At 39.1% G+C, this 15027-nt stretch overlaps 1 protein-coding gene across 5 annotated transcripts in view; it reads right to left on the reverse strand.

The window, feature by feature from the left end:
* The window catches only part of LOC113143974 (adhesion G protein-coupled receptor L3), a 183946-nt gene that overhangs the window by 44904 nt on the left and 124015 nt on the right, over positions 1-15027 (reverse strand). For 3 of the 5 annotated variants that reach the window (XM_033325710.1, XM_026329605.1, XM_026329598.1), the window contains 3 exons: positions 13373-13476; positions 9797-9982; positions 7559-7597 (listed from right to left, as the gene is read on the reverse strand). In XM_033325710.1, coding sequence (XP_033181601.1) covers positions 7559-7597; positions 9797-9982; positions 13373-13476 — 329 coding nt within the window. The remainder of the gene's footprint in view (positions 1-7558; positions 7598-9796; positions 9983-13372; positions 13477-15027) is intronic. The other 2 variants (XM_033325711.1, XM_026329614.1) reach the window with 1 other exon arrangement.

Below are 15027 nucleotides of genomic sequence, written 5' to 3' on the forward strand. Positions count from 1 at the left end.
ATTTACAATTCATTTACAAATTATGCTTTTGGACATGGACTGTCTACTAGTAGCAGCAAAACCTGACTCCACAATGACATTGGAGAATGCTGTTAGCTTGCTTATGTTGCTGTTTCGTTTTATCTACAGAAGAATTAATCATGTAAATGAATCAGAGCCAGTGCTTACAAGACTAGAGGCCAATTCTTACATGACTTGAGGCTAGAGTCTTTAATTGGTGTGATAAATAGTCTTCCATGCAGACGATCCCAACAGACGAAAGGCCTACAAAAAACATCACATTGCAGTGGATGTACAAGGTATTTGCTAGTAGCGACTATCTGCAACCACTCACCTGCAATCTTTCCTGCGTATTAATGGCACTGAACAACTATTATGCCTTCTTTAATCTCCTCACAACACTGCTGAAGCTAGTAAGCAAGTAAGAGTCGAGAATATTTTCAAGACGAGATGAAAAATTAAGAACCATTAAAGATTTTAAAATGCCAATGGCAAGATTTATGAATGGAATACTAATTGGTCAAGCAAAGCAACATATTCCCAGTACCAATGCTCCAAAGAGCAAAATGAGCCTGACTGCATGTGGAAAAAGCCATTAGAGTACAGGAGGTGGTCAAATTAAAAATGATCCGAATGTTCCTGCACTGCTAATAGTGGTAACATTGCCACATTTCACAGAGAAAATCGTATATCTGATTAAAAAATGTGTTCACATTCTGATGCTCCCTTCACACTTGAACAGTTACTTTATACATCTAAGACATGGCAAAGGTGAAAGCTATGATGCATGAAAAACACAGTGTGCGTCAAACCACAGCATGTCTTTCTAAAATAGCTTCCCCTTTTTGATCAAATGGATTGCAAAAGGGAGTAAGAATTTTGGTGTGACTGCAAAACAGTATGGGATTAGAGTCGATAAGATTATACCCCCACAGTCCAAATTACTGTACAATGCTAACTTGTATGTTTGTTTTGCATGACTGCAATAAGAGGAGGATGGCTAATTGTAGTCAATTCACTGGTGCTGAGTGAGAATTTCACATAGCGCCAGCTGGTTTTTCCTCATTCAAAAACATACTCCGCACACATTAAGTTGAACCACATTCCAGACACAACTGCACACACACACACACACACACACACGGTGAAAGACTGATGCAAGAGTGAACACACACCTCTACACCTGCTAGTATGTAGCAACACACACAAACTGCAGAAGAAAATACAAACCACAGACCGTGCACAGGAAAATAACTAGGCTACACACACGCACAGGCGGTCTACCAGCTTTGATGTAATTATTCATTATCTGCAGCCAATCTCCAATCACACCTTTTGACATTCAGCTAGAGGCAGAGGTTGATTCACTCTCAATTAAGGAGCTCTTTTTCTTCAGGCGCTGACATTTTTTTTTTCTTTGTTCACCAGCACAAGACCCCACCCCCCCATCCCAAAACTTCTTAAAACACTAAAATAAAGGTTCTTCGGGGAAAAGACTGATGGACTTGTGGAGGAGGCTGAGTTGCTTTTTTACATGCAGAAGACATATAAGAAGACCAAGCAATAGATCAGCCGCAGCCTGAGGGATGGGTCAGAAACTCAATGATGGGAATACAGCATGAAATGGGTAACTGATAAGAATTAATGAAATAAACCAAGGCCAGGTATATGGGACAGAGTGTATCTAAAATGAATATTGGAACAGAGATCATTTTTCTGACTGGCCCATCATGCATTCATATCATCGACCAGAGAAAATCAATATAGTTGATATTCACTCATAGTGTAACAACAAATGACCAAATCACTATGATGCAAATTATTCATTACCGTTATTAATCGGTGTATATCGTGCCAATTTAGTCTGATTCAAACCACAGGATGAGATTATGATAATAAAGACTACATGTTGGAAGGTTGACTCAGTGCTTCACTGAGACAGTTATCTGAACTTGAGGATGCAATCACTGCTCTACTCTGCAACACAGACAAAATGTGCCCTTTAGTTTTTATAACTATCCCAGGGAGGAGACACTTTCCTATTTTTTCTGGCAAACAATGGTTCTGCAGGCCAAGCAAGTAAAAGTTGAATTGTGTGAAATTAAATTCTGAAGCATGTTTACGGACAATCACATTTCCCACTAATGTACATAATGTACTGTTTCAAGGCTGTTGTTATAAAAGTCGTTTCATTTAGACAAAGTTTCAGCCTAAGGTTATAGTGTATTGAATAAAAGAAACATTTTTGAGTTATTGCCTTATGTCCCTGAGTGTTTTGTTCAATGACAGCACTGCGGCCGTCACTGAGGACACTGATGTCATTGTCCTTGATATATATCTTGACAGGAACTTTGTGGGTTTTATCTTCCAGAAATTAAAAAGCTGATGATCTTATCTTCAAAGTATGAAACTGAGAAAATAGTCACAACTCACAGTCAACAGCCAGTTAGCTTAGTACCATTAACCTACTGATTTTTTTGTTCTAAATACCTTTAGTAATATCTGTATAAATAAACTACTTGTCTGCATGAGAAATTCTGCCGTTAGTGTGAAGTTACTGCTCGACCATAAAGTAAAAAAAGCCAGGATGGTAAGAATAAGTTTACGTGTAGGGAAGAATGATTATGGTCATGGGTGGTTGGTTGGTAGTGGTTAAATAATACATTTAGCAGAAAATGTAATTTTTTTACAAATTTATTCACACCAACCAAATCCCCATGCCCTTTCTTGATATGATACGATTTCTGTGCCAGAACCCTGCCTACATACATTTGTGTTCCCTCCATGTAATCTGTCCCCATATGATGAATCTTGTTTATCCTCCTCTTCCTGCACAGAGCAGGCTAATTGCATTTTAAAAACATTGGGCTCATTCTGCAAAATTTCATGAGATCAGTGTGAGAACCCATCATTGCCATGCTCAGTGGGAAAACACACAGGAATGGGTGAGTGGCAGTGGGGGTGCACCCAGGCAATACCAACACCATCATCTTAGTCTGTGCAGTTGAGTCACAGAGATGTGATGGTGGCTTGCTGCTATTTTACTGCTATTAGCACACTGCCACTCCATCTGTCAAATGTAGCAGCTCACTCTGCTGCTGCAAACTCACAATCATTTCAGTTACTTTCCTGTGCTGAAAGAATGTAAGAAGTTATTGCAATTCCTGGTATATGAGGAAATGCTAATTGTTTTCTGGACTAATTGCTGGAATGTTCCACTTGGAACAAGGATGATGACAAGACATGAAAAGCTGCAGTGCACGGCCATTTATGCCACTGCAGAAGGAAGGAAGGAAGGGAGAGGTGGACATTACTGTCAGCATGGCATGAGTCCAAGCCAACCCATGGTGTGCGTGTTTCTCTCTGTGTGCTGATTGACGAAATGAACTCTGGGTCTGGGAAATTGATTCTGGCTCAGACTGATCTCCCCCTCTTCCCTTTCTGGCCTGTGTGCTCTCCCCTCGTTCCTCCTCACCCGTTGGTTCCCCACACTTGTTTTATCCCACTGAAAAAAGCGAATCTCAAAAAACAACACAAACAAGGCAGGATAGCTTGTTCTTGCTTTCTTCTTCAATCTGACTAGATGTCTCTTGGCACAGGTGAAGCTGCCGCATCATTTCTTTCTCTCGTCTGCTTCATTTTAGCTGCTAGCCAAATCATTTGTCGTCTTTGACAATTTCTGTAACCTTCTTCTTTAATATTTCATGAAACCCACTCTCTCTGTGGTAAGAAGGTGGCGGTGTACTGTATGTGAGTTACTGAAGAACTACTTCTATGCTCTTTGTTTATGTCATCTTTCTGCTGTACATTTGCCAAACAGCAGCCAGCTATTAATCACCTATGCAATGAGGCAGGCAGCCTTCTTCAAAAATAAACATACATTCAAGACATGCCTTTATTTTGACAGTTTCTCTTTTTCATTAAATATATTTTACTGTATTTTAAATCTTTGTTTTCCTGATTTAATTTACAGTTACTGTCAAAGTGAAGCCAAAATATCTGTGTTCACCTGTTTTGCTAAGACTCCATCAGCAACATCACATTCATGACATATTGAACACTGAGTATTTATTTTCTAATTGAAATAGTCAAATTATTTCTAGTTGCTGCCATTTACATATTGTTTCATTCAGTCTAAAGTGCAGATGTTTCACATTAACAAAACCTTCCAATGCTTCAGAGCATACTTTTCTAGTTTCCAGGCTTTTAATTTGAAGCACTGTTTTATAATTGAGTTTATAATAAGTTTTAATTTTGACAAAACACACTGATTTACACCTGTTTGTGTGGGGACTTTTATTTAGTAAAAGTGTTTCATAATGGTAACTAAAAAAAAAAACAGGTGAGTAGAAGGAAATGAATAGAGATTTTTAATGAATGAAATCAGTGTTTCGCTCCTCCTGGCAGCAAATTGGTGACTATGATACATCTCTTGTGATGTACAGATGGAATTTGTGATTAGGAAATAAACTTTGAGGAGAGATTAACACGAGAGCAATCAGCAAACATAATTCTGCAGTCTCAGCTGTGGAAAAAAAAAATCTACTGAAATTAGTCTTATGAAACAGCAAAACAAATGAAAAACATTCAAGACATTCTCAAATATTACACTATACTCATCAACAAAATAAGGAAATACCTGGTGGATAAAAAACCAAATATTACACACATATTTTAGGAGATCCTGTATGAACCGAATATTATTCAGGCAGAACTCTGCACAACAGACCATATGAGAGGCTCTCTGTTTATTAAGATGTGCTTATCTTCATCTTTCAACAAACTACAAGGAAAATTGTATCATCTCGTTACATTCCCGAATGAAGCCTCCCACCGTTTCGCCTGCTCTAAGGTCATCCTGCACTGTGACACTCCCCCTGATCATCTTTTCTTGCAAAGGTGCAATTTTAATGAGAAGTTGGATCTGAAAATCTTTTTCCTGTAGCCTGGAAACTCACTCACACTCACTTGTGCCACTCACTTAAGCACAGAATATTATTTTTTAACTTTTGTGTTTAAGAGGGGTTATGTAGGCCACATCTTCAACTTCAAATAAATGCAAAAGGAAGAAGCTATTTCAAAGCTATCATGTTTGATTTTAGCTACAACATTTATGGACATAATCACAGTAATTGTACAACCATAATGTCACTGCCTATAAACAAGCTCCCAACAACACAACCAAAAGGCATGCAAGGCAGGCGGCCATTTTTATCATGTTTGTTCAAATCAAAAGGCCAAACATAGAAACATTTCTGCAGGCTAAATTGTAGAACACAAGGGGAGTTAATCGTGATTTGCATCATGACTTTATCTGGGTTAAATACTGTTTAGAAGTAGCCATAATTATTCATTGTTTCATTTGCAAAGGATAAATGGCCATGAGATTGCTACTGGTTGGGCTGGTTGTGAATATGTAACTGATTCAGCAAATTAAGCTCTTTGTATTGATACTCCCTCCTGATCTTAACGAGATAAAGACCTGAGCACCAGGTGAACTAAAGTGCCATCTACTTATTTACCACTTAAACTAGATGAAAGTACTCAATCAAGACAGGAATTACTCCTCGTCTAATTTAGACATCAACCACAAGCCCCGCACTTTATTCTGGACTAAGTTTCTACAACCACACCTGCACTCGCACAATCTGTCTTCTCCCCAAGTGCTGCCCAAGTCTGTTTTCAGCTCCACGCGTGGTCTCTGAGCAGAGGGACAGCAGAGGCAGGTGCACCTCTCATTTGCTTTGTATTCCTCTGCCAATCCCACTTATGTCAACCACCAGGGCCCTGTTGAAGAAAACACTGCCCAATTTCCCTAATCAATGAAAGTCCCTCAAAGGCTGGCAGCTCATGCAGTCAATGCGTGTGTTTACCTAAGGCCACAGATGTTCCTCCATTATTCCAGATTGTCAAGTAAAAGCAATTCCCTGTTGTCTGATTTTGTCACCCCAGTGAGGGGACAGAACAGAGGAGGAGGTGCAAAGCTGAGCAGCGTGTGTAGTTTGTGTTTACTATTAGGTAAAAAAAATGTTTGAATGCAAACATGCCATGATGGTAAATCTGTTTAACATTATACGTCCTACTGTATAACATTATTAGCAGTGTTGTGAGTGTGTTAGCATTCTGACATGAACATTTAGCTTGAAGGACCACTGTCCCTAAATAAAACCTCTAAAGAGGAAAGACTCCTGGTCTTGGATACCTGTTGTTAACTAGGATTTTCAGCATTTCAAAGAATAAGCCTTAAAAATCTTTATTCCTTTCAACAACCGTCCTGAAAAATTAAAACTAACAATGCAATAACACATTTCTCAACAATTCCCAAATTCCCCAAACACAACTATTCCTACCAAAAATCCCTAAAAAGTGTTAAAAAAACAAAAGGCACAGTAATTTACTCCAAGCTATTTTAAGCTCCGGAATAATATGGACTTAATACTCTCGAACATTTATTTACAACACCAGGGAGGCTCATGGCTCAAATCACACTCTTAGTGATGAAAGAATACTCTTTTGATCAGCAGTGGAGGTCTATGGCACAACAGCTGTTGATTTTGGTTGATGGTGGGATTGGTGTTTCTACTGTATGGCATTTATTTACAATAAAGAACACCACTCATCTGCACACATGGACACACTCAACCATACAGAAGAATGCCTTCCACTTGAATGTCATTTTCAGAATCACGTGATTTCACATGACCAAGTGCCTTCTGACATGCCTCAGGGGTGAAACAAATGTTGCTTAATATCAGCACTGTGCAGCATACATATAAAACAACATCTGGTTCTAATGTGCAGCTTTATTGGACACATCTGTACAGAAGACAGAGATGTCAATTTCCTCCATAGTTCTCTTGACAAGGTAAAAATGATTCTGATGACAGCTCAAATGTCACCCCAGGGATGACAAAATCACTCAGTAGCCTGAAAAATAGCTGAGAGAAGTGATAGAGACCACCCTAAACTGGGACACATATGTATTATGCATCAGGGAGAATCACAACATGCCATGACTTTGGCTGACTTAGTAGTTAGAAACTAACTTGCTGGTTGATAATGAGGTCACTTCTTTTGGTTCTTAAGCATTTGCTGAGAGAAGTAGAGTGTGTTCATGTCTAAGAGTTTTATTTTGAAGTGATGTGATCCCATGTGAGTTACTTCACTAGAAAACAGTGCTAAAGTGCTTTTAAAGTGACAGACATTGAATTGATATATGGCATTTGAAAATATGAAACTGCACAGGCTAATATTAGCAAAAAGACAGAATGTTCAACACATGCATTAAAGGAAAATGATAAAATATGAGTCCTTTACTGGTGGTTTTGGAGGCAATATAAACGATATAATAATAAGGAAATTTGACCCTTTGATTTAATATCAGCTTTACCGTAAATAGAGTGCATGTTACATACATATACTGATTTTCTGCTTCAATTCTTTGCCAGTTCTTTTCACTTCAAAAGGTCAAACTTCAAATTGCATGGTAAAAACAAAGATGATAGTTGCAACAATGAGGGAGTGGAAAGTGGGTATGAGGAAAATTTGGTCCAAATACCTGAACATAAAACCGGCAAGAGCGTTCTCTTTTCTGCAGCTGCAACCCAAAGAAAATGCAAGAGTTAGCAAAAGGTCAACAATGGAACATTTTGCCATGAAGTACAGATTTGAGAGTAATGAAAAAAGCCCTACTCCTGCAAGCTAAATGCTCACTTTACATAAATTGGGTAAAAAGCAGTAGGCCCATATACATATATATATATATATATTACAGTAAATTAATTTGCCACTATACTGGAAAATACGGCAGAGACTCCTGTGTTAATTAGCGCTGAAATGAGACATACAAGACAAGTGGGAATATGCATATGGCACTCTTCAAGGTTATCATTTTATTTTATTTTTAACTTGAGAAATTAACGTGTGAACTCTAGAGAGCTATTTATCCTGTAAACCTCCGCCACCACTAAAGGCGGGATAATGCAACAATTAACGATTTAGCATACCTGAAAAATGACAAACAGCTCAGGCTCAAAGAACTGCTGTTAACACTGCATGGAGAGTGAATCATTTTAACCGAGTTCATGCTGTGTAGCCAAAAGAGCTACTACGTGTCTCAACAGTGAGGTTCCGGTACCATGCTAAAGCACATGCAGATTAGCTCCAATGAGTAGCCTTTCCCCATACAGGAGCCTCTTGCTCCCATCACAGCACACTCTTCTGGAAAAGGTTGCGTCCGTCCCGTCAGCCAGCTACCCTCTGTTCATGAAAATGACACTGACACTCACTGTTTGCCAATTCAATCCTTTCATTGTCTGCTGGCAGAGTGCATTGTGCTTTGCTATCAAAAAAAAAAAAAAAAAAAACTTTAATTCGCTTAGCTCTTTGCAGATTGTGTCAAAACTGAACTGGAGAGGTAAACATCAGCCACTGCCAGAGCAGAGAAGAAGAATTTTGTTGGCGCCCACGTTTCCTCGGGGAGAATTCCCACTGACAAAAAAAGTCAAGAGAAAGCTGTAGGGACATTTCTTTCTTTCTATAGATGCACCATACTGCAAGAAAGCAGTGTATTTCAGCGGACAGAGAATTATAAATCATAGATAGGACCCTGACCTCTTGAATAAATTATCCTGGTGTTGAAGGCTTTTTTACTTCCCTCAGCTCAGCTATTTTTTTTCTTTGCACCATTTTCTAGTTTTACTAGAGAAACTAAAGACTACAACAATCTCAACTACAGCAGTTTCCTCTACCTTGAATGCTGCATTTTTATGAGAAACCTTTTTTTTTTTTTTTTTCAAGAGGTATTATAAACTCTGCTCCTCAATGTGAATTTACTCATCATGTTCCCTTCTGAGGCCTTTTGGCCATGTTTACTGCCTCCCCTCTCCATTGGAGAAAAATGGCAGTAAAATCTCAATGGGGACATCTGTGTCTGTTGCGGCAATGAAATAAAAACCGTCCTGAAACGGCTATCCGAGAACAGGTGTTCATGTTCCTCTACAAGTGAAGCTGCTCCAGCAAATTAACGGCTGATATTTTAAATTTCACTGATGTTTGCTTTTCTGTTGGCTGCTCAGCAGACAGAAAGTATTATTTGAGCTTGCCTTGCCTGAGTGCCCCTCACTGTGCTCTGCTGTGAATTGGGTAATAAATGCATTAGCTTCAGATTCAGCAAAAATGAAAACACTGCACACCCACAGCTTAGATCAGCCCCACTGAAATCTTCGACTGTCCTATTAGTAAAAATCAAGTGGTGCAAATGTAGTTCTTTTGACAAGCATGACATATGGGTGACATCTTTTATACTACATCAAAGTAAAATTGATAGCATAAAACATGATACTACAGTAAGAAATGTGCTTGAGCTATGCACTGAAATGTCTGTTTTTAGTATGCATCAGACTACAGGAAAATGGCGATATCATTTTATCTGACAGCACAGGGCCAAACAGGAAATTGTTAAAAGAACACCTTCTTTTCAGCTTTGACTGGATAGAAGTTTTTGGAAATGGAGGACTCCAATTTAAAAATTCAGAAAGGTTTTGGAGTCGGGGTGAAAATGTCGACTTAGAAAAGTGCCACTACCAAGGAAAATCATTTCTTTATTTTGAGCCTGCTTTTTCACAAATGTTGACCTGGACATTTAGGGGAATAGGTCACCATTCCTGCAGGTCATGTTCATTCAGCTAGTTAGCTATTCAGTAGACTCTTTAAAAGCAGGGGAAATTGAATAAAGAGCAAGATTGATTTTATATTTTGTATTTTTTTTTTTTTTACAAAACACTTCTTTTTCTACCTTGTTGAGGCTTCGGGCTGCGCTATCTTTGCCGCCTGGCGTGAGGTTCCTCAGCTGCACATCAAGGAGCTCCACCAGCTGAACCATGGCCTTCACTGTGTACGTGATGTCACCTGCCTGAAGGTTGCTCTTGGTTTGCTCCGCCAACTCTCTGGCAATGACTGCGGCTGTTTCCCCAGCTTTTAACTTTTTAAAAAAGGACACATAATACAAACAAATCAGAGACATGTCAAAAATACGTTAAGATTTATTCCTTCACAAGTGAACATACTGTACATCCCAATAAAGCCTCAAATGTTCTTTTTTTTTTTTTTACTGTTGCATGCACTTCATATACACAATCTACATACTGGTAAAAATATGAGTAAACATGATAAATTGCAACAGACAAACATGTAGGCACTCAAAATAAATGTCGTTTAGCATACGGTATACATTTTCCTAATGTGCTTCTATATTGAACACAATGAATGTGCTGAGACCGTACTCAGCTTAGTGCACACTGGGGCCAATATTGTATCCGGTAGCAATTATGAAGTCAACTATTGAGGGAATTTCCCCTGATAGTCTTTGACTTTTATGAAACTAATAGGGAGCACTGCAGTTTGGGGGAAGCAGTGTATATGTAGTACACAGAGGACAGATCCTGTTGCATATTCATTTATTCTTACATTTGGGCTTTATGTGATTTTTGCATCTTGAGATTTGTTGAAAAAAAAGAAAAAAGAAACATATCAATGATTATTTCAGTGTTTGCATTATTTTGCTTTTCAGTTTTCCCATTTGTTCAAACTTTACTCTTTTTTTTCTTCCCCAACATGGATTTTTCTGTAGAAACAGTAACACATTTTTCTTTGACGTAACTGTTTCACCGACCCTCCAGCTACATCTATGATGGCATTACCCAAAACAAAATCCTTTTCGACTGTTCTCTAAATCCATTTCCTGGAAAGCCATTAACCAATCATAGTTTAGCAAATGTAACAGGTCTCCAGCTTTGAATTTCTCCACATACTGAAGTGCAGTGAATGGGGCTCTAATGAGAGCAATCTGTGGCATTTAAACTGACTGAACTGTGGGAGATTTTTTTGTAGCTTTTTTTAAAACTATTAACCCAAAAGCAAAAGTGTAAGAAAATGATTAAATAGTGTGCGAATCTGCTCTAAGACTCAGCTGGACAAATGAAACAACAGTCACTTTTAAATTCCCTATGTAGCCAGCTGTAGCTAATATAATGTGCCAGCAATGCTGTCACCTCAACAGGTAAAATCAATGGTTTCCAGCTGAAAACAAGACACTGGCTTTTCACCAGGGTGAAAGGATAATTTTTGGTAATTATTTTATTTACTGGGCCTTTTCCACACATCTCATATAGAGGCTAAAACCAACTCACTGTAATATACTCATTGTAATATGTGTGAATCCAGAACTTGTGCCTAGGACTCCACCGTTGTCTGAAAACTATTCAAAAAACACAAGTGAGCTACGCTGCTGCATCGGGTGACAATCAAATTCAAGAGTCAAAACATTTTTACAATGTCTGAATCCAAAGAATCAACTATGCATGTGTGTAAATCATTACTGTAAAACGCATATGTAGACAGGTAACAGATTAACAGGCACACTAAGGGAGATGTGGAATTACTGCATTATGGACGCTGTCACTATTTCTTCCATCCTAATACCCAACTTGTGATCTATGGAGTCATACATGTAGTTAATGAGACTTACTACAATCCCTGAGAGGTTTGCTCACAATCTTTTTCTTTCTACTTTGCATAAATCTTTATTCGGATATTAAAATTGCAGTATACTTCCCTACCTGGCACAGTGATAACAAGCTGTAGCTGTACTTCACAGTTTAAGTAGATATTTTTAAATGCTTATCGGGAAATAGTACTGAGACGATAGTAATTTAAAGGTTACCAAATCAGACGATAAGAGTCATGACTGCACCAACATGTGCAGAGAAACTTATGCAACTCAATGATAAACGGTAAAAACTCAAATGTGCAGTCAGGTTGACGCCTCTTTAGTTTGGTGCTGCAGTTCAAAGAACCGGTACCTTCCAGATTTTACTAATAGATGAGTAACACAGTAAAATGAGAGTCAAAGCTGCAGTGACACCAGCTAAAACAGACCCCTTCTGACTTACTCTGGTATCACCTGCTATCATTGCCTCTGAGTTTATTAGTCAGACCAATTATACTGCTTAAATTGGTCTTCACAGAGGTGTATGCAGGAAATGTGTCTTTGGAAGATGTTTTTTTTTGGTTCCCTCCCAGCTCTTGTCTCTTAATGAGGGGAGCTAGGAATGCTGGGTAAACAGCAGTGCTTTTTACTTTTTCTCCTCTCTTTCTGCTCAGCTGAAATCATTTATTTCTTTTTATTCTCTACATCTTCCTTTCTCATTTGCCTACTGAATCACCTGGTTCGAGCACATACAGGAGCGGCAGATGGGCAATCCAGATCTCTGACAGGTCGATCTTCATTAAAGTCTTACTCTGCCCACCCATGTCCACTGCTTTGGCTCAAAACAGTGCAATCACACTTGAGTTGAAAATATGTGCATTAGAGTCACAATACGTGCAAACAACAACATGGCAAAAGAGCCTGTAGCAAGTTCAGAAAGAACTTTGCTGTAGTTAATTTCTGGAGCTTTATTGTATGCTCAAATGGCACTGCACAGCACACAAATGCACCTGATGATTTCTCTCACTTCTATTTTGCTCCCCAGTAGCCACTCTCCATCCATATCTGCAAACTACCATTTGTTTAATGGGCCGAGCTTTGTGCTGTTGAGTAGATCATAAGTGTTATAACATGCATGCCTCAGGGTCCAGTGATTTAAAGGGAGTACATTTTCAGCATTGCCTGCAGTTCACATCCTGGAACTCTTGTCTTCACTTGTAATAACCTTCTTCTCTTTTGATTTGATTCGGTTCCAGATTCAAACATAGGAACTTTTACATAAGGCTTTGCATAATAACTTTCTCGCAAGGGAAGAGACACAAATCATTTGTGCTTAAGAGGTTTGGGATATAAATAACTTCTGTATCATGCCACAGGAGAGAAAGTGGATGGATTACCCACAGCAGACCAGTAGAATCGTTTTGTGAGATTTGTTTTCACTCTGCACATTTTCAGTCATTCATGCCAAGCATGCACACATGCATAACCCTTCTATTCAGTAAAGCCCCTGGCTAATCAATGCTATAAATTGACAAATTAAGAAAGACAAAGAACAAAAAAAAAAGAAATCCACAGAAAACGTCCTCTGAGTACTAGCAATATACAGTATGTACACCCTTGATGTGCATTGTGAACTGTGGTAAATGAAACTTGGAATAGGCTAAAAGGGCAGAGCTCTTTTTAAACAACAAATTTACACATCAAAATAAAATTTAAACTCAATGCCAAATTCTCCAGGCTATCTTTATTCTCCAGTTGTGTTCTAAAGAGAAACATGCAATGTTGCCAGATTAATTAAAGTGCAAACAGCACTTTCCAAACCAAACCGACTGTGTTGTAGGTTTAGGTAGCACATTTTCTACTTGTGTCATGGGAGCTTCGTACCTTCTGGCTGATGAGGTTGACCCACGGGGAGGTGCAGTTGCTGATGTCGGGCCCTTGTGGGTCCCAGTATCCCTCTGGACCCATGCACATGTACGTGGCCACGCCTAGAGAGGGGGAAAAACAAGATGCTTAATGAGAGCGGCGATATAAAATGGATTAGGGCCAAAGGCACAGTCAGATCAGTAAACAACAGAGCAGCTACAGTGACACGTTGTATAACACTTGTCATCTCTAAGGAAACAGCCAAGCTTTTCAAGATTTCCTTATTTTCCTTACTGTTTTCCCCCTTATCCAGTGAGGGACTATTGGCTTGTCAACCAATGTCTAATTCCTCAGTATATCCAGGGCCTTTCTTATTATAAAATTTGTCCAAAATAAAACTGCAGCATCTTAAGACACAATTCTTACGTGATTAAATTAATGGCTGTAGCAAAATGTAATTGGATGGCTAAAATGAAGTTGTTTCACTTGAGGCCAGCTAAGCTCACCCAGACACCGTCTCCACTTAGTCATTAAAAGTCAGATGGCGTCTGCGTTCGTGTGACAGTTCAGCTCCTGCATGAGAACAAAAATACACCAAAATAGGTGCCAATTAAGTCTGCCATAGCTGAATTCATCATGAAAGGTCAATTAGGCTGGTTCAGACTGCCTCTGCTGACAGAGACGTAGCTCGGTGTTTGAGTGTCAGTGTTCAATCTGGGCTTTAGTAAAAATAAACTTTCAGAGAGAATAGAATTAAGCATCTTTTCAGCCTCACTGGCCCCACAACACACACACACACACACACACACACACACACACACACACACATATACATATACATATATATAGTAATTCATTCATTCTATGAAGACACATTCCCACACAGTATAATCAAACACTTTGTGTCGGTATCTGTTATTTTGCTATAAATCCAAAGGATGTATTGTGTTCAAAAACAGTGTGTCTTTGACTTACTCTCCCACATCTGTCAAAAAAACTCCCATCTATATTTCCAGGGCTGACATCAGCAGCGCTACATGCTTCCTGCCCTTGCTTGTACATAGAGGGAGTGTTGGAGGGTGAGACGACCGGTATTAACAGATATAAATTTTGATTGACATATAATTTCCTTCCCCAGTCCACCTTGGACAGCCCTATGTTTGATGGGTTTATAAGATAAGGGACTCTGCATTTGCTCCTATATTGAGAGGCAGGAGAAGGAGCGAGAAAGAGAAGAGGAGAAAAGAGAAGGAGTCAGAGGAGTGCAGGGGGGAGACAGAATGACATTAAGCGAAGGGAGGTAGATGGAAGGGGGAGCTCCAGGAAGTTTCAAAGAGTGGCAGAGGAAACTCACAGAGTCGTGTTCTGCTTGGCAGTGTCGTGTGAAGAGCAATGGCTTTGAAGAGTGTGCCGAGAGGAGTTGGGGTATGTGTTCTTTTATCTTGCCATGTGAGGCTGTTAGTGAGGTCTCCACGGGTGCTGGTGTTGCCCAATAATGAAGCCTGTATGTATATGTGTCTGTGTGCTGATTGATGAAATGAACATATTTTTTAGTCTTTGGGCCAAATTGTGTGATGTGTGATGTCAGTTTCCAATCTAGGATGACTAGCTCTATTAAAAATTCATGAGATGGAGGTTTTCAGAAAATTCCTTAACAATTGCACAATTTGCAA

The sequence above is a fragment of the Mastacembelus armatus genome, chromosome 18, assembly GCF_900324485.2.
Source record: "Mastacembelus armatus chromosome 18, fMasArm1.2, whole genome shotgun sequence".
In the NCBI taxonomy this organism is placed as follows: domain Eukaryota; kingdom Metazoa; phylum Chordata; class Actinopteri; order Synbranchiformes; family Mastacembelidae; genus Mastacembelus; species Mastacembelus armatus.